Source organism: Lontra canadensis, unplaced genomic scaffold, assembly GCF_010015895.1.
Source record: "Lontra canadensis isolate GAN:19392208 unplaced genomic scaffold, GSC_riverotter_1.0 scaffold45, whole genome shotgun sequence".
Classification (NCBI taxonomy): Eukaryota; Metazoa; Chordata; class Mammalia; order Carnivora; family Mustelidae; genus Lontra; species Lontra canadensis.
In genome coordinates, this window is record NW_022631039.1 from 10,539,189 (window position 1) to 10,564,286 (window position 25,098).

At 43.9% G+C, this 25,098-nt stretch overlaps 1 protein-coding gene across 4 annotated transcripts in view; it reads right to left on the reverse strand.

Annotated features, from left to right (window-relative positions):
* Positions 1–2,173: 2,173 nt before the first annotated feature.
* Positions 2,174–25,098, reverse strand: part of LOC116876490 (radial spoke head 10 homolog B-like) — a 51,227-nt gene continuing 28,302 nt past the window's right edge. For all 4 annotated transcript variants that reach the window (XM_032872692.1, XM_032872693.1, XM_032872694.1 and 1 more), the window contains exons 12-20: positions 24,188–24,302; positions 22,854–22,933; positions 22,601–22,749; positions 20,184–20,291; positions 16,940–17,080; positions 14,861–14,983; positions 14,024–14,117; positions 3,184–3,382; positions 2,174–2,387 (exon numbers count right to left, since the gene is read on the reverse strand). In XM_032872692.1, the coding sequence (XP_032728583.1) occupies positions 2,213–2,387; positions 3,184–3,382; positions 14,024–14,117; positions 14,861–14,983; positions 16,940–17,080; positions 20,184–20,291; positions 22,601–22,749; positions 22,854–22,933; positions 24,188–24,302 (1,184 nt within the window). In that variant the 3' untranslated portion in view covers positions 2,174–2,212. The remainder of the gene's footprint in view (positions 2,388–3,183; positions 3,383–14,023; positions 14,118–14,860; positions 14,984–16,939; positions 17,081–20,183; positions 20,292–22,600; positions 22,750–22,853; positions 22,934–24,187; positions 24,303–25,098) is intronic.

Consider the following 25,098-nt stretch of genomic DNA (forward strand, 5'->3'; position numbering starts at 1 on the left):
TGGTCTGGCTGTGAGTCTCTCAGCTGTTGCTAGCTTGGGGGCCACTCCATCCCACCGGCCCTGGGCTTGTCCTTGGGGATACTCTAGCAGCTACAGCTTCCCAGAGTTCAGGTCCCTTCCCAGTCGGTAGAGCTGCGGTGGCAAACCCGGAGCATTTGGCCAAAATAATGGCTAGACTTGGTTTCTCTCTTTAGTACTAATGTGATTTCTAGACCACGTACAATATAGAGGACTGAACGGAAGTGACCCAGTATGGTCTATATGTCAAGCATTCTTGATCTGTCGTGTAGAAGCCCGGAGTGGCCACAGCTGCTTGCGTCCTCACAGCGGAGACATCGCCTGGCTGGAATTTTTGTTGCCACTCTCATGTCTTCTGTAATTTTCTCTTTCCATTATGAAATCCTGAATCACTCTTAACCCACAAGTTACCGGAGACTGTGTGTGTTTCCGGCAATAGAAGGCGTTCTGTGTTGTGTCTTCGTTGCTGACTTAGAAATTGCAGCACAGTTAGATCATGGTCTCAGGTGTATCCTTTGAATTTGTACTTTTCAACTGAAAATGCAGGCCATATTTATTCGGTGTTGCAGTCTCCTTTCTGTGTATTCAGACTTCTCAGTTTCCTTGCTTAAATTATCCTTACCACGTGTTTGTCTTTTTGATTGGTTTCCTCCTTGTAATTCTGCTGGCTTTTGCGAGGCCATCATGTAAGGGGTTTATGAATAATGCATCTTTCGGGGGTTGGTCCTTTTATCATTATTTCTGGTTTTATCCCTATTCAGTTGTTTGCTTTTAATCTTGTTCTTTTTAAATTTTTTATTTTTTTATTTTTATTTTTTTAAAGATTTTATTGATTTATTTGACAGAGAGAGACCACAAGGAGGCAGAGAGACAGGCAGTCGGGGGGAGGGCAAGGGAAGCAGGCTCCCTGCTGAGCAGAGAGCCTGATGCGGGGCTCGATGCCAGGACCCTGAGATCATGACCTGAGCTGAAGGCAGAGCCTTTAACCCATTGAGCCACCCAGGCACCGCTAAATTTATTTTTTTAGAGAGAGAGAGAGGAGGCAGGGGGTGGAGAGGCAGAGGGAGAGAGCGAGCAAGAATCTTAAGCAGGCTCCACACTCAACAATGGAGCTTGAGGTCAGGCTCGATCTCACGACCCTTGAGATCACGACCTGAGCCAAAACCAAGAGTCCAGTGCTTCACTGACTGAGCCACCCTGGCGCCTCTAAACTCTGATTTTCTAATATTGCTTACGATTCCAGTCCTTTCAATTAGATTTTCCTGGTACATCTTTTTTTCATATCTTTATTTTCATCCTTTCTGTCTGGTTTTAAGAAGTTTCCCTTGTAAAGAAGACCAGTGAAGTGAGTTTCGATTTTGAACCCGGTCTAATTATCTGGGGGCGTGGGCAGAGGAAGAGGGGAGTCAAACCCGCTCACAATGGTGAGGTATATCAGCACGCTTCCCACCAGCTTTGGTGATTTCGGTTTCCAGCCTTTTTCTTTGCGTTTTCCCTTTCCCCAGCTTCATGCTGGATGATCATTTCCTTCTTTCCCCTAGTTTGGAAGTCACAGATTGTATTTTCATACTTTGGGTGGTTATCCTTAAATTTAACACAGATTAACATAACATTTTCTAACACAGACCTCACTCTTCCCTTACTGCACACCTATCCCTCAGCCTTTCCGCCTTGTCCCTGCAGTGTTTGCTGTGCTGGGGAACTCATGGGAGCTGGGGAGGAGAGGCTACGAGACAGCACGGGAGGACAAGTACGATTTGGACACGGGGTGGTGACAGGCAAAGGTGGTGATCCAGGCTCTGGCAGGGGGCCCTGAAGAAATGTTTAAATAAATCTGTCTTCTGGTGAGTTTTATCAGATTCTAAACTTTATCACCTGTACTATACTTTTATATATATACTTATATATATAAACAATACATAGTATATGCTATAGCACACATGGGTATTAAATGCATGTGCCATATATATATATATATATATATTTTTTTTTTAATCATTCAGCTCCATTTTCAAAATGCAGGCATTTCTGTGATTCCAGCACATAAGAAACATGAAATGCAGTGGCCCAGGCAGTGGTATTTCAAAGACACTATGACAAGAAGGAAGACACAATTTTATTGGTCAGGAAATGTGTTACTCTGCTTCCATGGTAAGTGACTTTTACATCTGCATGTTCTTGGGGCTCGTAACTTCTACTTTTTCTTTCTCTTACTTGCAGCGGGCTTGCTGGATTGGGACACTGCCGTGTCCTCTTTAGGGGGGCTTGGTGTGAAACTCGAGGACGGGGCATCCACTGGTTCCTTGAGCACAGTGATGTCCACATCACATTCTGGTCTTTTGGCCTCTTCTTCTCTCAAGCTGTTCAGCCTAACACAAGAAGCAAACGCAGGAAGGTACCTTTGATTTTTCTTTGCAATTTCAAAACCAGTTTTATGCTCTATTTTGTTTATGCCAAGTAGGCCATCCCTAGATTTCAACAGTTTCTGTAAGCAGAACTATAAATTGTCCTCACTTTGCCTGATATACAAAGTGATGCCGTGTCTGTACAGTCCAGAATAAAATTTTCATGTATCTAAAGTGATTTTTGAACCATTTTCCTCTGTAGCAACTTAGCAGCTAGTAAGTAGCCTTTTAAAATACTCATGGTCTTTGTCCCTATGTATAGTTTAATGCTTTCTTCAACAGACCAACAGGCTCAATTTGTGTTTGCAAAGAGCAGGCTTTAGCACTCTGGCCAGATAGTGGGTGCTCAGCACGGGCCAGGTACTGTTTTAGACACTTCACAACGTCCGCTCACTGAATCCTCTCAACAGCCTGATGTGGGGGATTATCTGCACGTACAGATGGGGAAACCAGGGCACTGAGTGGACCTTGCCCAGGGTCACCTACGTATCAAGGGGCAGGGCTGGGATCCGAACCCAGTAGCCTAGCTCTGTGGCCTCTTGGTGCTTCTCTGTCTGCGCCGTGGGGCCCAGGTGTTCCCACCATCTGGGAGAACCAGTGGTCCCAAGCAGGATTCTTCTGGCAGTTCCAGGTTCTCAGTGCCACTGAAGGAGCCGCCTCCCTGAGGAAGTTGTACACTTTCCATGAAGGCCTTTGGTCCCTGGCCACAGAAATGGGAAGGAAAGCTGGAGGAGAGGAGCTGAAAGGTTCTGTAAGTTACCTGGCTTCCAGCTCATCATTTTCCAGTTTCCTCTGGTGGGCTATGGCCGCCTGATGCACCCTGTTCTCCCTTATTTTCTGCTTGAGGATTTCTTCGTGTTTATGTGCAGGGAACAAGATATTCACAAAAAAGATGTACAAACTTGTGATCCACACAGCAAGTTTTTCCTTTTGTTCGTCCTTGGAGTTTTCTTTTCTCTCTGGAAGAAAGTTAAAAAAGGAGCATGAAGACAATCCCGGTTCTGCCCCTTCCTGCCTTGTCTGAGCATTTTCAGCCCCTGGAAGATGGGGGGAGCCTGAAGGTCACCACGAAGGGCTTCCCTGACCACCTGAAACAAGGCAAGTGTCAGCGGACCAGACCTATGATTGCCAACACTTTGAGTCTCCTGATGTGTTCTAAATGGTGTAGGTATTTTGGTTTTCTAAAATTAAAACTAGAGAAAATTTGCATCTTGCATGTTTCACTGGGGGGAAAAAAAAAGAAAGCCTCTTGGTTTTTGCATGCATTGTCTTTAAAGGCCGTTTTCATTAAGAAAATAATGAAAGAGCATTTTTTTTTTTTTTTAAAGATTTTATTATTTAGAGAGTGCAGGCGAGGGGAGAGGGAGAGAGTCACAAGCCAAATCCGCACTGAGCAAGCATAGAGCCAAGCGCAGAGCTCGGTGTGGTACTCGATCTCCCGCTCTGAGGTCATGACCTGAGCCGAGACCAGGAGTCAGACATTCATTGGACTGAGCCACCCCGGTGCCCCGTGAAAGAGGATTTTTAACTCTTAATTGCAGAAGAAGGCAGGTAAAACTACTGCTTTGGTGAGTTGCTTCCCATCTACACGAGGGCCAACAGATGTCCACATGGAATGTGTTTAAGTAGCTGATTCTGGGAAGATAATACTTTGAATAGTTCTGTAAGGTCAGTAAGCTCAGGGATTTCTCAAGACAGCGAGTGTTTTTAGTGTGGGCCATTCTGCTGCGTGCGGTAGGGGAGGTGTGAGGAGACTGGGGACGGGGATGATGGATAGGTTTGGTGCTGCAAACAGTCCACCTTCCCATCTCAGGAGCCACTGGGGCGAGCACGGAGTGGAACGCTAATAGGAAGAACCTTGAGGCCAATGCCAGAATTCACAAAGACTGAGGGAGACCTTCATCGGCACTTCCCACGGGAGTTCCTAGGTTCTAGAATATCCATGTCAGCCACGGCGGGCTAGGCTTGGGAGAATGTTGTGCATGGAGGTAAGTGATGAATAACGACTCAGGGGGATGACTGACCTTCTAACAGGCTCTGGGCACCATGTCATGGGCAGGCCCAGCCTCTGCTTCAGAAGTAGCAGAGTGCGGTAGTTAAGAGCAGACAGGAGCCAAACAAGTTCCAGTCCAGGCTCAGCTCTGCCACTGACTAGCTGTGTAACCGGCGACTGAATATGTGTGCCTTGGTTTCCTCATCAAAAGGGAACCATGGAGGGTCCCCCTCACAGAGGTGGTATGAAGGCTAGATGATTTAACAGTAAACAGTGATACACTAGTGGTTTTCCCACAAGCCATGCTTGCCGAAACAAATAATTATAAAACAAAAGGTCATGCATCAAACATATCAGATGAAGAATGACTTGTATCCAGGTTACATGAGTAATTCAATGAGACAACCCATAAAATTTTTTTTAGGGGTGCCTAGGTGGCTCAGTGGGTTAAAGCCTCTGCCTTTGGCTCAGGTCATGATCTCAGGGTCCTGGGATCGAGCCCCACATTGGGGCTATTTGTGATAGCCTATTTGTGATCTGTTATATAAATAAAATCTTTAAAAAAAATTTTTTTTTTTTAAACACACAATTAAGTGTTGGAGAGGACATGAAAAGACCAGACCTTCTCATATATTACTGATGACATGTAGAATGGTCTGGCCAATTAGGAAAACAGCCTGGCTGTTTATATCACATGATAATTCCACTGCTAGATATCTATCCAAGAAAAGTGAAACTATGTCCACCATGCTTTGCACACCACTTTTCACTATTTGTGATAGTCCAAAGTGGGAAGAGCCCAGCTGTCCATCCCAACTGATGAAGAAGTAAAATGTGGTTTATTCATACAATGGAACACGACTCAGCTATGCAAAGGAACAAAATACTAAGAGATGTTATAGCATGAATGAATCCCAAAGTAATTACAAGTGAAAGAAGACAGATAAAATAAACAGGATTCCATTTATATGAAATGTCCAAGAAGAGGAAATGCAGGAAAAGAGATCATGGGTGCCAGCTGGCCCACAGCCCCCGATGCAGCCCACCCACATAACAGTGGTGGGAGTGAGCGCTCACAGCCTGGGAGCCAGGGAGAGACCACAAACTCGAGTTTTAGCACCCACCCTGGGAAAGCAAAAGGGAGGCTGCCAGCACTCAGCCTGGTATATCACAGGATCAAGAGAGTAGAGACTTCAGGTGGAAAGACAGCAAAATAAGACTTCAAGGAACACAAACCATCTAAGAAACATGACACATCCGCAAGAGCACAATAATCCCCCAGTAACCAGCCCAAAGGTATCATCGAAGTCTGCGACTGACCTGAGCATTCATAATAGCCATTTAAAGGGCACCCAGAGCTACAAGCACACACAAAAGACAATCCTGTGAAATCAGGAAAACAAGTTATGAACAAAAGGAGTTTATAACAAGGAGATGGAAATCACAAAAAACCAAACCAGTTGTGGAGCCGAGGAATATAGTGCGTGAGATCAAAATGCAGGAGAGCATCAACCACAGAATAGATCAAGCAGAAGAAAGTTTGTGGATTAAAAGACAGGAACTTTTGAATTAGTATTGTTTAGGTTTCATTAACTTAGCATGGCTTAGGCTCTGGGAATTCAGCAGTGATCTTCCTGCTCAGGTGGTTTTTATGCCACCACCGCCCCACCCCCACCCCTGCCACCATGTGGACAGGGCTGAGTAATGACCTGGGGCTTGGGGAAATGGAGGCAGCAGACAGAATGCTAGAGGGATTTTACCAGGAAAGGGGATAACATTAGAAGAGATATGAGGCATTGAAAAAGGGTTTTGTTGTTTTTAACTGAGCACCTTTAAAAACCATCTTACCCCCAATGCAAAAGTAAAATGGATTAAAGACCTAACCAGAAAATTCTTAGAAGAAAACACAGGTAGTCGTTTCTCTGACATCAGCCCTAACAGTATTTTTCTAGATGTGTCTCTTGAGGTGAACAAAAGCAAAAATTAACTATTGGGACTACATTAGAATAAAAAGCCTTTTACACAGTGAAGGAAACCATCAGAAAAAAAAGGCAATGTACAGAATGGGAAAAGATGTTTGGGAATGATATGTCTGATAAGTTCTTTATATATTTTGGATATTAATCCCTTAACACCAAAAACAATCCTATTAATAAATGGACAAGAAGACCTGAACACACATTTTCCCAAAGACATACAGATGGCCAACAGATACATGAAAAGAGGCTCACTTATCATCAGAAATGCAAATCAAAACCACAGTGAGATACCACCTACACCTTCAGAATGGCGCAAATCAAAAATACAAGAAATAACAAGGGTTGGTGACGACGTGGAGGAAAAGGAACTCTTGTGTACTGTTGTGGGAATGCACACTGGAGCAGCCACTGTAGGAAATGGTAGGGAGGTTCCTCCAAAAGTTAAAATTACCATATGACTCAGTAGTTCCACTACTGGGTATTTATCCAAAGAAAATGAAAACACTAATTTGAAAATATAAATGCACCATTGCAGCGTTATTTACAAGATCCAGATCTGGAAGCAACCCAAGTATCTCTCCATAGATGAACGGATGAAGGTCTGTCACACACGCATGTCTATACACCTACATGCAGACAAAGGAACGGTACTCAGCCACAAAAAATAATGAGATCTTGCCATTTGCAACAACATGGATGGACCTAAAGTATATAATGTTAAGTGAAGTCAGACAAATACTATATGATTTCACTCATATGTGGTATTTAAGAAAACAAATGAATAAACCAAGAAAAAGATAAATTCTTAAATACCGAGGACTGGTGGTTGCCAGAGATGTGAATGGGGGGGATGGGTGAAATTTTAAAAGGGGTTCAACACACTTAGCACACTTATCTTGATGAGCATAGACTAATGTATAAAATTAATAATAATAAATAATAAATTAATATAAATAAAATTAATGTATAAAATCCTTTTATACACCTAAAACTAATATAACACTATGTTAATTATACTTTGGGTTTTTTTTTAAGTGAATCAAACTCCTGAGAAATACAAGTCTGTTGTATAAAGATATCGTCAACAATATCAGGCTCGAGAGATGGACATGCAGGGCCCACGCTGGAGAAACAGCTGTCCAAAGAGACCGATTCAGTTTGGTAAGATCATGCTTTTGAAAGTCGACTCCAGGACAAGTGACATCACCAAGATGGTGACATAGGTTATTGCCTGATTTCACTCCCCCTTCAAAAGAAGAACCAACAACTCTTCATGGACAGGACACCACTGAGAAAATCCTAGAATATAGGGGTGAGGCTGAAGCACCCCCTTTACCACAGAGAACGAAAGAGCACTGGAAGGGTAAGAGGAACAGCTACATGCTGCTCACATTTACCCTCCTCCCCTAGGCGGGCATAGCACCAAACTGAGGCCTGCCCTGAGCCAGTGGTCCCTCCAGTGGAAAAAGAATCCAGGGTACACATCCAGCTTCCCCAGTATTATGGGTCTCTTCTTGGGGGGTCCCCCACTCCAGTCTTTCCCCAGGGGAATTGCTAGGGAATCTGGGGGCTCTAGCACTGGGAATTTGACAGTGGCAGAAAGGGGACTTGCAACAATCCACGCTGTGATCATGGCAGACTGAGTTCCTACCTGCGGCACCCAAGGGGCAGCCCCCAAACAGTGTCTTTGCTCACCTACGGAACCAAGTTCATGGTGAACTCTGACCAGGAAACTCCACAGGGTACAGGTCAGCCTGACTAATGTCCTCAGGTGAAGAGCTGTGCCATTGCTGGAGCCTGGTCAGCCCCCTGCCCGGGAAGGGGAGCCGAGTCATAGCCTGGCTTACAGCATCCTAGCAGAAAGGCAAGAACGCCCGCAAGCTGCATAATCCATCACCACTCAGGCAGAAAGTTTGGCAGCCAGTTCCATGTAGGGGGGTTTCCACTGCTTCGCCCAAGCAGACAAGCTGACTCATAGCCCCACCCAGCGCTAAGTAAAGCTCCCAGCCCTGCTCGGGCAGAAAGCCTGGCCAGAACATTTGCAAAGCTGCATAGCCCTGCAGCATTTCAGCAGAGTCTGGTAGGCAGAGCTGACAGCCTGCAGAGCAAAGCCAGTGACCCTGTTCAGCCAGAGAATGTGGGAGCATGGCTTGGTTGGAGTCAAGACCACAAAGAGCATCATCAGCCTTGGAGCAGTTTTCCCTCTCCACTCAGCCAAGGAAACTGCCTCATAACACTACTTCCTCCCCACCATCCCCCCTCACTGCTGATACGGCCTTTAGCCCACCCAACAGCCCTGCACTTGAACAGAGAGCACAGCCTAGGACTTTCCCTGTCTGCAGAGCAAAACCAGCAACCTGTCCGGCCAGGGAATTCATTTCACACACTTGCCTGATTCAGGTACCCAGACAACAAGCCCGGAAGCCATGGGCCCTCTCCTGCTGCCCCGCCGGAGTAGAGAAGCTAATTCATAGCCTCATCTACAGCTGAGTGTACTACCCAACCTGACCAGAATACCTAGGCAACCATGAAGCCTATCCTGTAGCCTCAGTAGCTCTACGAAACAATTAGAAAACTAACAAAAGATCAGTAGTAAGTCCTTAGCTCTCATTAATTCCTTTAAGTGTAAATTAAGATTGAATTCTCCAGTCAAAGGCACAGAATAGTTGAATGGATAAAAAGGCAAGATCCAACAGTAAGCGGCCTACAAGGACTCACTTAACCTTAAAGACACACGTAGACTGAGCGTGAAAGGGTGGGATAGATATTTCAAGCAAATGGTAATAAGACAACACAGACTATTTTTCTTAAAGATTTTATTTGAGAGAACAAGCAGGGGAAGGGCAGAGTAAGAGGGACAAGCCATCAGACTTTCCACTGAGCAAGGAGCCTGATGCGGGACCGAGTCCAGGACCCTGAGATCGTGACCTGAGCCGACACTTAACTGACTGACACTTAACTCACTGAGCCACCCAGGCATCCCCAGACAACACAGACTTTAAAAATAGAAAAAAGAGACAAGGCCATTATATAATGATAAAGCAGTCAATCCACCAAGAAGATACATTTCTATTTACGCTGCTAACTTCAGGGTGCCTAAATAAAGCAAAAACTAACAGCAAAAAAGAGAAACAATATAATAATAGTTGGAAGCTTTAATATCCCACTCCCAACAACGGATAGGTCATCCAGACAGATAATAAGGAAACAGATTTGATCAATGCTATATACCAAATGGACCTAACGGATATACACAGAACATTCTGACAATAGAATACACATTCTTTTCAAGCACAAGTGGAACATTTTCTAGCATAGACCATACGTTAGACCACAAAGCAAGTCTTAGCAAATTCGAGACTGAAGTCCTATTAAGTATCTTCTCTGACCACCATGGTTTAAAACTAGAAAACAATAACCAGAGGAAAACTGAAAAATTCACAAACATGGGAAATTAACAGTTTCCTGAACAACGAATGGATGGAAGAAGAAATTAAAGGGGAAGTTTAAAAGTATCAGGAAATAAACCGAGGGTTACTGAAGGGAGAGGTAATGAGGGGACACGGCAATTGGGTGTGGGTATTTAGGAGGGCATGTACTGTGGTAAGCACTGGGTGTCATATGCAACTAATGAATCACTGAAATACATCAAAAACTAATGATGTATTATGTCGGGAATTGAACGTAATAAAAAAATCTTGAGACAAATGAAAATAGAATGCAATATACCAGAATTTACAGGATGTAGCTAACATGGTTCTAAGAAAGAAGTTCATAGCAATAAACACCTACATTAAGAAACAAGAAAGAGGGGCACCTGGGTGGCACAGTGGGTTAAAGCCTCTGCTATTGGCTCCGGTCATGATCCCGGGGTCCTGGGATCAAGCCCCACATCGGGCTCTCTGCTCAGCAGGGAGCCTGCTTCCTCCTCCTCTCTCTCTCTCTGCCTACTTGTGATCTCTCTCTGTCGAATAAATAAATCTTAAAAAAAAAAAGAAGAAGAAGAAGAAAGAATTCAAATAAACTAACCTAACTCTACCCTGGGGAACTAGAAAAAGAAACTAGATCCAAAAGTTGCAGAAGGATGGAAATAATAAAGATGAGAGCAGAAATTCAGAAAATAGAGAACAGGATAATAGAAAATATTAACTCAGAATCGATTCTTTGGAAAAAAAAAAATCAACACCTTTAGCTAGACTAACCAAGGAAAAAACAAAGGACCCAAATCAACAACGTTATAAATCAAAACAAACATGAGTAATGCCACAGAAATATAAAGATTATAAGAGGCTACTAGGAACAATTATACACCAACAAACTGAATAAACTAGAAGAAATGGATAAATTCTTAGAAATATACAATGTACCAAGACTGAATCGAGAAGAAATAGAAAATCTGAACGGACTAATTATTAGTAAGGTTGAATTAGTAGCCAAAAGTCTCCCAGCAAAGAAAAGCCCAAGACCAGAGTTTCACTGTTGAACTTTAGCAAACATTTGGAAAAAAATTAATGCAAATCCTTCTCACTTCCCAAAAACTGAAGAGGAGGTAACACTCCCAAACTCATTTTATGAGGTCAGAATTACACTTCTCCCAAAGTCAGAAAAGGACACTACCAGAAAAGAAAACTACAGGCCAGTATCCCTTTTGAATATAGGAGCAACAATATTTGATAAAGTACTAGTAGTACACTAAATTCAGCATATTAAAGGGATCATTCACCATGGTCAACTGGGATTTATTTATCCCTGGGAGGCAAAGATGGTTCAAGATAGGCAAATCAATCAATGTGATACATCACATTAATAGAATCAAAGAAAAAATTATATGATCATCTCTGTAAATTCAGAAAAGACATTTGACAAAATTCAATATTCATTCATGATAAAAAAAATCTTAACAAATTAGGTATAGAAGGAACATACCTCAAAATGGTAAAGGCTATATATAGGGTGCCTGGGTGGCCAAGTTGGCTGGTGGCTGACTTAAGCTCAGGTCATGATCTCAGGGTCCTGGGATCAAGCCTCACACCCCAAGTGGGCTCCCCACTTGGCAGGGACTGTGCTTATCACTCTTCCTCTCCTGCCCCTCCCCCTGCTTGTGCTCTCTCAAATAAATAAAATATTTTCTATTTTAAAGCTATATATTATAAGTCCTCAACTAACATCACACTCAATAGTTAAAGACTGAAAAATGTTGCTCTAAGATCAGGAACAAGAGAAGCATCCACTCTCACTTTTATTCAGCATAGTACTGGAAGATCCTAGCCAGAGCAATTAGGCAAGAAAAAGAAATTAAAAATATCATAACTGGAAAGGAAGAGGTAGAATTGTCTCTGTTTACAGATGACATGATTTTATATGTAGGAAATCCTGAATACTACACCAAAAAACTCATAGGTCTAATCAATGAATCCAGGAAAGTTGCAGGATATAAAATTAGCATACAAAAATCAGTATGGTCTCTATACACTAACAATGAATTACCAGGAAAAAAAAGAAAATGATCCCATTTACAATACCATCAAAACAATAAAATTCTTAGGAATAAATTTAGCCAAGAGGTAAAAGATCTCTACTCCAAGACGCGATGGAAGGAAATTGAAGATGACAAAAATAAATGGAAAGGTAACCCACATTCATAGATTGGAAAATTTAATATTGTTAAGATGTCAATACTACCAAGAACCATTTACAGATTTGATGCAATCCCTATAAGATTCCAATGGCATTTTTAACAGGTAGAAAAAACAGCTCTAAATTTTGTATGGAACCACAGAAAATCGCAAATAGCCAAAGCAATCCTGAGAAAGAACTGAGCAGGAGGCATCTTACTTCCTGGCTTGAAGCTATGCTACGCAGTATAAAAAGTGTAACAGTATGGTACTGGCATAAAATCAGACACTTGAGACAATGGAACAGAATCAAGAGCCCAGAAATAAACCCATGTGTATAGTAAGTACTTGACAAGGAAGTCAGTAGCGGTGTTGGGAAAATTGTACATTCACATATAAAAAAAATGAAACTAAACCCCTGCCTTATACCATTCACATTAATTATCTCAAAATTGTTTAAATTTTAAATGTAAGATTAGAAACCATAAAACTGCTAGAAGAGAAGGGGGGGGAAGCTCCTTGACATGGGTCTTGGTAAGGATTTTTTTAATATGATGCCTAAAGCACAAGCAACATGATCAGATATAGATAAGCAGGATGACACCAAACTAAGCAAAAGAAATGAACAAAATGAAAAGACAACCTGTAGAACAGGAAGAAGTATTTTGCAAATCATATATCTGATAAGGGCTTCAAATCCAAAATATAAAGAACTCCTACAACTCAATAGAAAAAAAATAAAAGTAGGCAAACCATCTGAATAGACTTTTTTTTCCAAAGAAGATAAACAAGTAGCCAATGGGTACATGAAAAAGAAGTCCTCAGCATCACTTATCATCAGGGAAATGCAAATGAAACCACAATGAGAGATGAACTCACATCTGTCAGAACGGTGAGCTCTGAAGACAAGAGGTAGCAAATGCTGGCGAGGATGTGGAGAAAGGGGAGCCCTTGTGCCCTGGTGGAGGGAATGTAAATTGGTGCATTCCCTCTGGAAAACAGTGTGGAGGTTCCTCAGAAAATTCAAATAGAAGAATCCTATAACCCAGCAGTTCTACTCCTGGGAACATACCGGAAGGAAAGAAAAACACTGTGGAAGAGATGTGTGCCCCCCCCCCGTTTCACTGCAACATCATCCATAGCCAAGACATGGAAACAACATAGGTGTCCAACGGATTGATGGATAAAGAAGGTGTGGCATATATACAATGGAACTTTACTCCTCTATTAAAAAGGAGGAAACCCTGACATTTGTGACAACATGGATGGGTCTTCAGGGCATTTCACCAAGTGAAATAAGCTAGCCAGAGAAAGACAAACACTGTATGATCTTACTTATATGTAGAATTTAAAAAACCAAAATGCTCATAGAAAAGGAGTCCAACCTGGGGCAAATAATACATATGTTAATAAAAAAGAGAAAGAAAAAGGAAGAAGAAAAGAAAGAAAAGAAAAGAGAAAAAAAGAAAGGAAGGAAGGGAGGGACGGGCGGACCAGATTGTGGTTACCCAAGGCTGGGGTAGGGGGGATTGGATAAAGGTAGTCAAAAGGTACAAATTTCCAGTAAGTAAGTACAGGGATGTAATCTTCAGTGTGACAACTACAGTTGACGCTGCTGTATGATATAGATGAAAATTTTTAAGAGTAGATCTTAAGAGTTCTCATCACAAGGAAAAAAATTTTTTTGGTTATCTATATGAGATGATGGATGTTAGCAAGGCATACTGTGGTGATCATTTCACGATATATGTATATCAAATCATTATGCTATACACCTGAGACTGGGGCTTTAAGTCACATCTCAATAAAACTGGAAAAATCCAAAAACAAAGACAAAAACAACCTCAGCAAGATCATGTCTTGAAAGTGTACTCCATCAAGCAGGTGCCAGGATTGGAAGTAGGACTGCCAGCCTAATTATATTATTAAATATAGTTGTACAATTTTATAAATCTTCTGTCATGTATAAACAACGATATGCAAACATTAGAGTTCAGTCATTAAAATACTCACCATTTTGAGACAAAAAAAAGATTAGCCCTTTTCCCGGAGATTTAAAGTTCATTTTGGAAATTCTTTCATCACTTAGAGACTTGTTGATCTTGGGCTTTTACAGAAAAGGAAATCATAAAACAAAATGTGACTTCTGCATCATTGTGGACTAAAACCAATTTGCTACCTTATAAATAATTAGAAAATTATTCATGAGACCATTCTCTTTAAGAAACTATCTTTCACCATTTTTAACCTGCTTAAATTTTGCTATTTGTGCAATTAAGGAAATGAATAACAGTTATTGTACCCACTACAACGCTCCTCCCAAGAAACCAAAGATTTGAAAGTCTTCCCAGGGTCGGTTGGGAAGAAGTCGACATACAGTTAACTGTGCATACGTTCTGATATTAATGGCATTTTTAACCAGATATATGCTGTTCACACCCACATTTTTTGCCTTCAACTAGATCTCACCCTTGAACCCCAGGCTTGTATCTCCATCTATATCACACCTGGATGTCTGATCAGGCACTCAAGCCTAATGTGTCCACAAGGAGCTCCCTAATTTTGCCCCCAAATTCCCATCCCCCACCCCAGGCTTCCCTTCACAGTAAGTGACAACTGTATCTCCCAATCATTCAAGCCAAAGACCTAGAATCATCTTGGCCATGTCTTTCCCTCTCAAGCTCCACAGCCTTCAACAAACCCACACATCATTCCAGGAGCTCCCTTTCTGATTTTTATTTTTATTTTTATTTTTTTTAATATTTTGTGTATTTATTTGAGAGAGTAAGAGAGGGAGGGGAGGGTCAGAGAGAGAAGCAGACTCCCCACTGCAGGGAGCCCGATACGAACCTCAGATCTCATTTTGCTGAGATCAAGCATGAGTCCTAGCCTGCTTGAAGAGGACTTGGTGCTGCCGTCCTGCAGGTCCGATTCCTGGCTTGTTCCTACACTTGAACTCCTGTTCTGGGTGTTCTGAGCAATGACAAACACAGAAGAGGATTTGGGTTACTGTGGAAACACACATGATTTTTGTTTTTTTAAGATTTTATTTACAGGGGCACCTGCGTGGCTCAGCGGGTTAAGTATCCAACCCAGTTGTTTAAGTGTCCTACACTGTCTCTCTCTCTCTCTCTCAAATAAATAAACCCTTAAAAATAAATAAAATTTTAGGGCACCTGGGTGGCTCAGTGGGATAAAGCCTCTGCCTTCAGCTCAGGTGATGACCCCAGGGTCCTGGGATCGAGCCCCACATCGGGCTCTCTGCTCAGCGGGGAGCCTGCTTCTTCCTCTCTCTCTGCCTGCCTCTCTGCCTGCTTATGATCTCTGTCAGATAAATAAATCTTAATAAATAAATAAAATTTTAAAGATATTTATTTGAAAGTGCAAGAGCACGAGCAGGGAGAGGGGCGGAGAGAGAGAGAGAGAGAGAGAGAGAAGCAGACTGCCTGCTGAGCAGGGAGCCTGACACAGGGGCTTGATCCCAGAACCCTGAGATCATGACCCAAGCCCAAGTCAGACACTTAACCAACTGAGCCACCTAGGCTCCCCCCCCCACACAATTTTAATAAAATAAAATTTATAATTAAGCTACACATAAGTTATACTGTGTGATGACTTTCGACATGTCTATACCTGTGAAATGATCACCTGAATCAAGACAGCAAACATGTCCATCACCCCCAAGCTTCCTGTGCCCTTCGGGAATCCTCCCTCATCCTTAGGCGACCACTGGTCTGCTTTCTGTCACTACCAATTATTTTGTGCTTTCTAGAATTTCCTATAATTATACCTTTTTCTTGTCGGACTTCTTTCACCAGCAGAACTCTTTTGATTCATCCCTGTTGTACCCTTGTGAAATAACCCTTGTTGAGTTATTTCCCTGCTGAGTCATCCTACACTGTATGGATAGAATGATTTGCCTTGTTGGACATTTGGAACAACATATGAAAAGCCAGAAGCGAACATGACCGGTTGGTTTCCAGGGATGACCCCTAGGCCGGTGTTCACGCTCGGTTATGAGAGTCCATGTCCTGCCATCCATGAAGTCATGGATGGATTCCAGGGGGACACGGATTTCCCTCAGAGCAAAGCCCCGGACTGTGGCCCACGATAAGGCTCCCAGATGACCTGGAGAGGCCATCAGTCATACCCTCCACCCAGACAAGGCAGATCTGGTTGGTGGAGCAGACTGTGAGGCCAAGTGGAACATGAAGCTCTGAGCCTGAGACACATCAGGGGGTTTGTGGGAAGAGTCACTCTGTACACAGCCCTGACCTTGTATGGGCAGATCTGAAGAATTTCCGAGCTGCGAGGTTCCATCGGCCCCCAAGACTTTCCCTGTGGCTTCAAATGCGATGTGGCTCCAAAATAACTCCAAGCCGAATTAACCTGAAGCCCCCACCCAAAACTAGCTTGTATCAATTTGCTCCAGCAGCGGGATCCTTGAGTAGGTGGCCGGCACTGCCCCCGCTCCACCACGGTCCTGTGGCGAAACCTCGTGTCCAACAGGCCTGTCCTCTGAGCCGTCCCCATCCTAAGAGAACCAGCGAGCGTCTCATGTACACTCAGGAGCTGTTTCTTAGCATCTCCACTCTGGAACGGGCTCTCCGGTCTTGTAAACGCTAGATCGGGTAATGAAACATTTCCATAACAAATTATCTCATGTTCTAAGCCTCCTGGTCTACCCAACATGTTGGCAGGACTCTGACCGTCATTAGGATACCTCTGCTACTGTGGCTCGGAGTCAACGCCCTTGGTCACGACCAAGGACCCAACTTAAAGGAAAAGACAATACACCTTTTCGAATTGTGAAAAGAAGTCTGAAATTATTTCCCGAAGGGTTCATAAAAGCCCAAGATAGTTCTGATCTGGTTGAACCATTCCAGAATGAAACCGTTTCTTGCTCTGTAAATTCTAAGCTAACTTTACCTGATTTGTCGTGTGAGGACTTCCATGTTTGTTTCCAGACAGGTCATTATTTGGCAAATTTAAATAGGTTTTAGTCATTTGTTCAGTGACAGAGATGAGAGCGAAGCTTAAGAGAGCTTCAAAGAATTCCAGGAAAACCAGCTGAAACATAAGAAAACATAAAGGGTCTTATTTATTCTGACACACCCTGAGGTGGACCAGCACTTCGACTGGCTCTTGGTTTCTGTCTCCAGAGAACGCCACCACCTCATTCAGAGCTCAAGTGTCCTGAGCACACACCAATTTGAAACAAAAACTACAACATTTAAAAGATTATGGGTGTTCTGTTATTAGGTTTATAAGTCATTTTGCTAGTTTGGTGGAAACACTGTATATTAGTTAATTGAGGACATCTTCAAAAGGTTTTTTTTTCCTAAGATTTTTTAAATTTTATTATTTGACAGGCAGAGATCACAAGTAGGCAGAGAGGCAGGCAGAGAGAGGGGACGGGAAGCAGGCTTCCCGCTGAGCAGAGAGCCCGATGTGGGGCTCGATCCCAGGACCTTGGGATCATGACCTGAGCTGAAGGCAGAGGATTAACCCACTGAGCCCCCCAGGCGCCCCGTAGTGGGTGGGATTTTTGGCTGTTTTCTTAAATGAAATTTAGCACCGGTCAGTGGATCCCTGCCCCTACCCAGGCAGCTACTGTCACCCGAGGGGACCCCACACATCCACTTTGAAAGCATGACCACCAACAAGAAGCATTTTGTTTTCTTATTAGCCGTTCCGCTATGCCATTCCTGCAGAGAGCAAGCTTTGAAGACACACCAGCCCACCTGCATCGTGATGGTTCTGTCCGCGTCAGGCAGATGAAAACACTGCCTTATGTTTGCAACGCTAGCCTCCTGTGTGTGTCCTGCCTTGTGAGTTCGCCTGTCAACTTGAGAATATTAGCCTAAAGTTTCTGTGCAAGATGAAGTTATTCTTACAGCTGGGATAAGAGCAGAAGGGGTCTCCTAAGCGTCGTGAGGTGGGAGCAGCACAGAGGCAGGTGAGAAGCTCCCCTAGTGTGGACGCTAGAATGACTAAGCCCTTGGGAGATGCTGGGAAGGGCTGAATATATTTTACACGTACGAAGGCCGTGAAGGGAAGACTGTTATGGGCTGAATTGTGTCTCCCATAAAAGAGTTGGGGTCCTAACCCCAGCACCTCACCATGTGACCTTATTGGGTGATTATGTCCTTACAGGTCATTGGGGGGGCCCTAATCCAACATGGTTGCTGTCCCTATAGGAGGGAAATCGGGACACAGAGACAGACCCACAGAGGAAGACAATGTGTAGAGATACGGGGAGAAGATGGCCGCCTACAAGCCAGAGGGAGAGGCCTGGAGCACAGCCTTTCCCACAGCCCCGGGAGAAACCAGCTCTACCTTATTTCTGACTACTGGCTTTCAGAACAGCAGGCACCACATTTTGATTATTTAAGCTCCCACCAAAAATGGCAGAGTGAGCCACAGCAAGTCCAAATGATCTGAGATAGGAGCGTGACATGTATGTTCCGGGGACAGTGTAGAGGTAGGTGTGACTTGGTGGTCAGACAAGGACTCAGAAAGGTGGCACCATCCGTGTCATGAGGGCCTGTACTCAAGTGAGATGGGAAGCCTGGGGGTGTGGGCAGGGGAGTGACATGACCCGGCCACTGTCCTGGGAGGTAGGAGGATAAGGGGTGCATTAGGAACGTGAGTGGGCAGCTTTCCAAGTGACAGTCGGCCTGGGCAGAGGTAGTGCAAGTGGTGGGAGGTACCACATTCTAGAAATGCTCTGGAGATGGAGCCAACAGGATCTTCTGAAGATCTGAATGTAGGGTATGAGAGAGAGGAGTCGCTGAGACAGGGACAGGGCCTGACAACCAAAGGCCGGGGTGTTGTCCCCACTCCACACACGGGGGGCTGAGGTGCACAGGCAGGGGATGGAAGTCACAACTGTGGGACATTCTGGGCTGCTAGAAGCCCTAGGGGCTGGAGAACGTGATTCAGGATAGAGACACAAACTCTGGCCTCGTTCTCAAAACGGTGGCAGTTAAGATTATGAGATGAGGGGTGAGCACAGCTAGAGAAGGGGAGCCCAGTGTGAGTCTAGGGCACTTGGACAGGATGGGTGTGGCAAGAAGTCGGAAAGGCACCGGCAGTGAGGGAAATGGAAGACCAGGGACACAGAGAAGAACGTGTCTGAGGTGGCAGGGACAGCATTTCAGGCACCAAGGCAGGACCCCCTGGGTGGGTGTCATCACGGGGGTCACTGGGGACCTGAATGCAAACAGTGTTAGCCGTTTAGCCATCTTTAGGACCTGTCCGGAAGAGGCAAGGGCATGGGGACAAAGAGTAGACTCCTGGCAGCAGGGCCCGGGGGAGAGGACATCAGGAGGGATAGCGCATCCTGAAAACAGGGATCGACTAGTCGCCCCACTTCCACATACAGAAGAAAAGACTGAGCCTGGGGTGGCCGACTTGCCCAGAGCTCCTCGGCAAAGAGTGCGGAAAAGCAAAGACACTTAGACTCATTCACTGGAGGAGATCAGTTAGTGTCTCTGACAGGTGCAGGACAGGTCAGCCTGGGAAACATACACATGTATTAACTTGCTCCATTATCCAAGAACTAGCATCGTACACTTGACCCTTGAACGAGGTGGGTGTGAACTGCGTGGGGCCCCTGATGTACAGGTTTTATTCCACACGTACAGGACAGTGCTGTAAGTGTGTTTTCCTTATGATGTTCTTAATGTTTTCTTTAGGTCACTTTGCTGCAAGAACACACCATGAAATACAAAATGTGTGTGTTAATCGCCTGTTCATGTTATTGGCAGGGCTTTCGGTCCACACCAGGTTATGAGTAGTGAAGTACTGGGGGGGGGGGGGCAAAATTTTTCCTTAAATTTTTTCCGGGGGGGGGGGGTGTCGGCATCCCTAACCCTTGCGTCGTTCAAGGGTCAACTGTCATTTTATATTCTTTTGACTTCATTCATTATTTCCTGATGTCTGAAATATTCTTTTTTATATTAACTCTAGTTTTCTAATGCGATCAAGGAGATAGAGCCATATAGACACACACGGGTACACGCACGTGTGTGTACACACACACGCACACAGGAGTACACATAGTTACGTACTCGGGTTAGAAGGCTTTTCCGTCAAATCTTGGTTCTCAGTACCCAAAGCAAAACAGCCTAAATTGCATCTGCATTATTTGTGACACCAATTTACAAACCTCAGGTTCGAAGTTGCTGTCAACACCGTCATGTATGAAAGGATTATCCTCTGCGATGACCTCCACAAACTTGGTTGCTGTTAATTCTTTATTTATCATTTTAAAATCCTGCAAAGAAATAACCAATTAAACCAAAATGGCCTGTAATTACAAATCGTTATATTTTTAAAAAGGTTTTATAAAATTTGTTTTGGAGAGAGAGAGAGAGAGCACAAGCAGGGGGAGCAGGAGCGGGAAAAGCAGGCTCCCCACTGAGCAGGGAGCCCAACTTGGGACTCGATCCCAGGACCCTGAGATCATTACCTGAGCCGAAGGCAGATGCTTAACTGACTGAGTCGCCCAGGTGCTCCTAAACAGCTACATAGTTTTTTAAAAGATTTTATTTATTTATTTATTTGACACACAGAGAGAGATCACAAGTAGGCAGAGAGGCAGGCAGAGAGAGAGGGGAAAGCAGGCTCCCCGCTAAGCAGAGAGCCCGACATGGGACTTGATCCCAGGACCCTGAGATCATGACCTGAGCTGAAGGCAGAGGCTTAATCCGTTGAGCCACCCGGGTGCCCCAATAGCTACATATTTTTAATGTTAATTTATACCCATGTAACACTTTACATAGATGTTCTAGAAATGGGTGTCTTTGAAACTGATCCTTCTGAAAAACATTCTAGATTAACAATACTATTTACCTCTCTAGACCTTCCCCAGTCCCTCTAAAAAGAAAAGTGCCTTTAGAGGCATAAACACAGGACAGAGGGGTTGGGAGAGTGGGTGATCCAGATGTGAGATATCTCCCAGCTGCACAGGTGGGGAAACACTGGACTGGGGGACTCAGGAAGTCAGGATGCTGTCGACACTCAGGAAGGAGGCCCCCTGAAAGTAACACTCCAGGGAGGGCTGAACACAGGAACATTTGCTGAGAAGACCCTGTCCGCATCAGAGCTGCAAACAGAAGTTTTGTGCTCAGAGATCATGAACTAGAGAGCATCTGGCCCAGGACACGCAGTCTCCCCTACTTTAGTGCTGCTGAAAACAAGGGCTGGCTGCAGGCTGACCCACCCTCCGCTCTCTCCCAAGCACCATGTGAACCAGGCTTATGTGTTCTAACGTAAGGATCATGCCGACTCCACGTGAACCCGCTGGCCCATCTCAACATCCCTAACCGGGAACATTCCTGAGGTGACGCAATGGAATTACACAGAACCACCTGTGTCTTTGTCAGGGGAAGAAACCCAGAATCCCAAAAGCCTCCAACTGTACCACGTTAGTGGAGATACGGGGGAAAGAAGAACATGGTAATGAACTCTGGGAGGATGCCGCCAGCTCGAACCAGAAGTCTGACCCATCTAGGGGGACAGATGACCTCGTCTCTTCCATAAGAGGCCGTGAAGAAAAGGGGGAAGTGAACAAATAAACAGCTGTACAAAACTCACATACTGCTAACAAGCCCTTTTCCTGTAGTAGACACTAGATGACAGTCTGTTTTCCGTACACATACGACACTGTTAAGGCTTTTTAAAAGCACTCTATTCCCTATTAGTATTCAACACTTCTCATTTTCTTATTTATCTACCCACAGGCGTAAATCAAAACAAAAACTACCAATAGTTTATACAAGAATATTGTTTGAAGGGGCGCCTGGGTGGCTCAGTTGTTAAGCATCTGTCTTCGGCTCAAGTCATGATCCCAGGGTCCTGGGATCGAGCCCCGCCTTGGGCTCCCTGCTCAGCAGGAAGCCTGCTTCTCCCTCTCCCACTCCTGCTGCTTGAGTTCCCTCTCTTGTGCTCTCTGTCAAATAAAATATTTTTTAAAACCGAATATTGTACGAACTAGATGTCCTATTTTATAAACTAATAACTTCTTTAAGTTACTTTTTGATCAACGATCATTTTTTTAGATGACATTCCCTTCCCTCCCCACCCCGTCTTCTCTTACATGGCAAGGTCTGCATCCGCAAAGGCACTGGGGCTGCCCATGCCCCCCCTCACTGGACAGCACATGGACCCAGTGCTCCCTCTGCCTCACGTCTGTCGGAGATCCTGGAATGACTCGCTTCTGCCCAAAGAGGCTCAACAAACATTCAGTGGCTATGAAAATCCATCCCAGATCTTCACCTCATCATTTGTGTACCAGAGCAAGAATATCTCTTTAATGAAAACCAAAATGCCAGGGCGTCTGGGCGGCTCCGTCAGTTAAGCGTCTAACTCTTGCTTTCAGCTCAGATCATGATCTCAGGGTCACGAGATCAAGCCTTGAGTCAGGCTCCATCCTGAGCAAGGAATCTGCTGAGATTTGTTCTCTCCCTCTCCCTCTGCTTCTCCCCTCCCAACTCATGAGCACGTGCTCTCTCTCAAAAAGGAAAAAAAAAAAAAGCCAAAATTCTTATTACTATAAAACCAGTCTCAGTCATAAGTGGTTACTTTCAACATCCAGAGGAAGTGTCGCATCTTCATGGAGGGCTCGTGGGGAGGAGCTGCGTGTGGTCTGCAGTGAACCGTGTAGATCTCCCAGCACTTGTCGACGTAGGTCATGGAATAGAGCGTCCACTGCTGCCCGCGGAATAAGCTGCCTAAAGACATGAGGGAAAGATAAACAACCAAAAACTGATTACAAAGCTACATGTTGGGGGAAAAAATTTGAAAATAAATATAACGCTGTTGGTTTTGTGTTTACCTTTTACATGGCAGGCATTCGGGTGGATGTTCTCAGTCATCAGTTTGGTAAAACACAGAAAGAGCGATGGGCTTCTGTTTCTGTCGAGACAGAGCTAGTCACCCCTCTGTCCGGGAGGTAGAACCTAACTGTCCTCTCCCTGAGTATGGAGTGGACTTTGCAGTTTGCTTCAAACGATGAGAGCACAGAAAGGGAGAAACAGTGTGTTTACGGTGGAGAATTTTGGCTGCCACCACTTTAACTGAGCGATCAGGGTTGGGATCACCGGCAATAAGACAGTCCAATGTCACGTACCCCTGATGGGATGTGATGCCAAGGGCAGTTCGCCTCCATGGTATTCTTCCCCAAAACCCAAGCCTCAGCACAATGATGAAAACACACCAGCAGACGAAAATCAAGGGACATTTTACAAAATAAGTGACCGATGGTCTTCCAAAGTGTCAAGGTCATAAAAAACAAAATCCAAGAAACTATCTCAGGTTGTAGGGACTTAGGAGATGGGACAACAAAAGGCAAAGAACATGGAACACAAGAGGGACGTCAGTGGGAAAATTTGGGAAACCCTAATGAAGTCTGTGACCTCGCTAACAGTATTATACCAACATTCATTTCTTTACTTTGATAAGTGCACCATGGTTGTGTAAGATTATTAAGGAAGCTGAGTAACAGGTGTCTAGGAATCACCATACTAACATGGCAACACTTCTGTAAAACTAAATTTATTTCAAAATTTGAAAGTTTTTTTTTTTCAAGATGTAGTATCAATTTTTCTGAGAAAGATAGGAAATTCTGCCCTAAGGAAGGGTTGGTATTGGGGCACCTGGGTGGCTCAGTCATTAAGCATCTGCCTTCCGCTCAGGTCATGGTGCCAGGGTCCTGGGATGGAGCATCAGGGCTCGGTAGGAAGCCCTTCCTGCTCAGCGGGAAGCCTGCTTCTCCCTCTCTCACTCCCCCTGCTTGTGTTCCCTCCCTCAGTGTCTCTCTCTGTGAGATAAATAAATAAAAAATAAGATAAATTTATAAAATAAGATAAATTTATGTGAGATAAATAAATTAAAAAAAGGAAAAGTTGGTGTTGACCATTTCTGATTAAAACTCTAAGAACGGTATTCAGGATGGAAACATGACTCATATCTGAGGGGTCTTCCAAATTTTAATCTGGTATCTCGTGGTTTTGTGGTTAATATTTGTGAAACCCTTTTGTTTCTGGTCCTTCATTTCAGAAGTTTGTAAAGTGATAACGCACATTGAAGGAAAGCAGAAAAGTGACTGCTGTGGCTACAGCACGGATGAACTCTGTACCACCCTCTCAGCACTCCGGAAGTAGTACTTACTGGTATTCTTTGTGGTGGATGTGGTAAGCCAACTGTAGGAGATAATTCAGAAATGTTCTCAAAAGTATTGTTGTAAATGGAGAATGGATTTCTTCCACTGGAATGTCATTATTGGCTGAAATAAAGAAAATTGAAAAGGATGCTTAGTATTTTTTAATTGAGGTATCATTGATATATAATGTTGTATTAGTTCAGGTGTGCGGTATGATTCACTCTATGTTATAAAATGACCACCACAATAAGTCTTCTTGACCTCATTCACCTACACGGTTATAAAAATTCCTCGTTAAGTCTTGAGGACTTTTAAGATTTACCCTCTTAGATACATTCATATATAATACCATGTTTTGAACATACCATGATTTTATTCTTCTTAAAAAAAAAAATTAGGGGTGCCTGGGTGGCTCAGGCCACAAGATACCTTATGCCAGTGTTTTTCAAGGTGGTCTGAGCCTCATCTCACTAATGATTCTAATTCTAAATGGATTCTAAGTCTGTGTCAAACACTTAAATTTCAGGGAAATAGGTATTAGTTCTAATATTCTGTGGTTCAAATAGATAATTTGAAGTTTTCAAGACCTGCTTCCCAGAATTTACCTGAAAGAAGTAAAACCTTCAATACTATTAAGTTTATTGCATGAACTTTTGCTTTTGAAATCAAGCCCAAGCCCAAGACAACCTCAAGTGTTTTCTTGGCTGCGCCAAGCCCTCCCCGATCCTCTCTGCTTCTGATCTCACAGTGTTGGCAGGTTTGATAGACCAGAGGCAGGCAAACTTCTCCATCGAGAGCCAGCAGCATGTATTTTAGGCTTTTTGTAGGCCACACAGTCTCTGTCACAACCCCTCAGTTCTGGTATCATAGGGCAAAAACAGCCGCAGACCATGCATGAGAAAATGGGCATGGCTGTGTT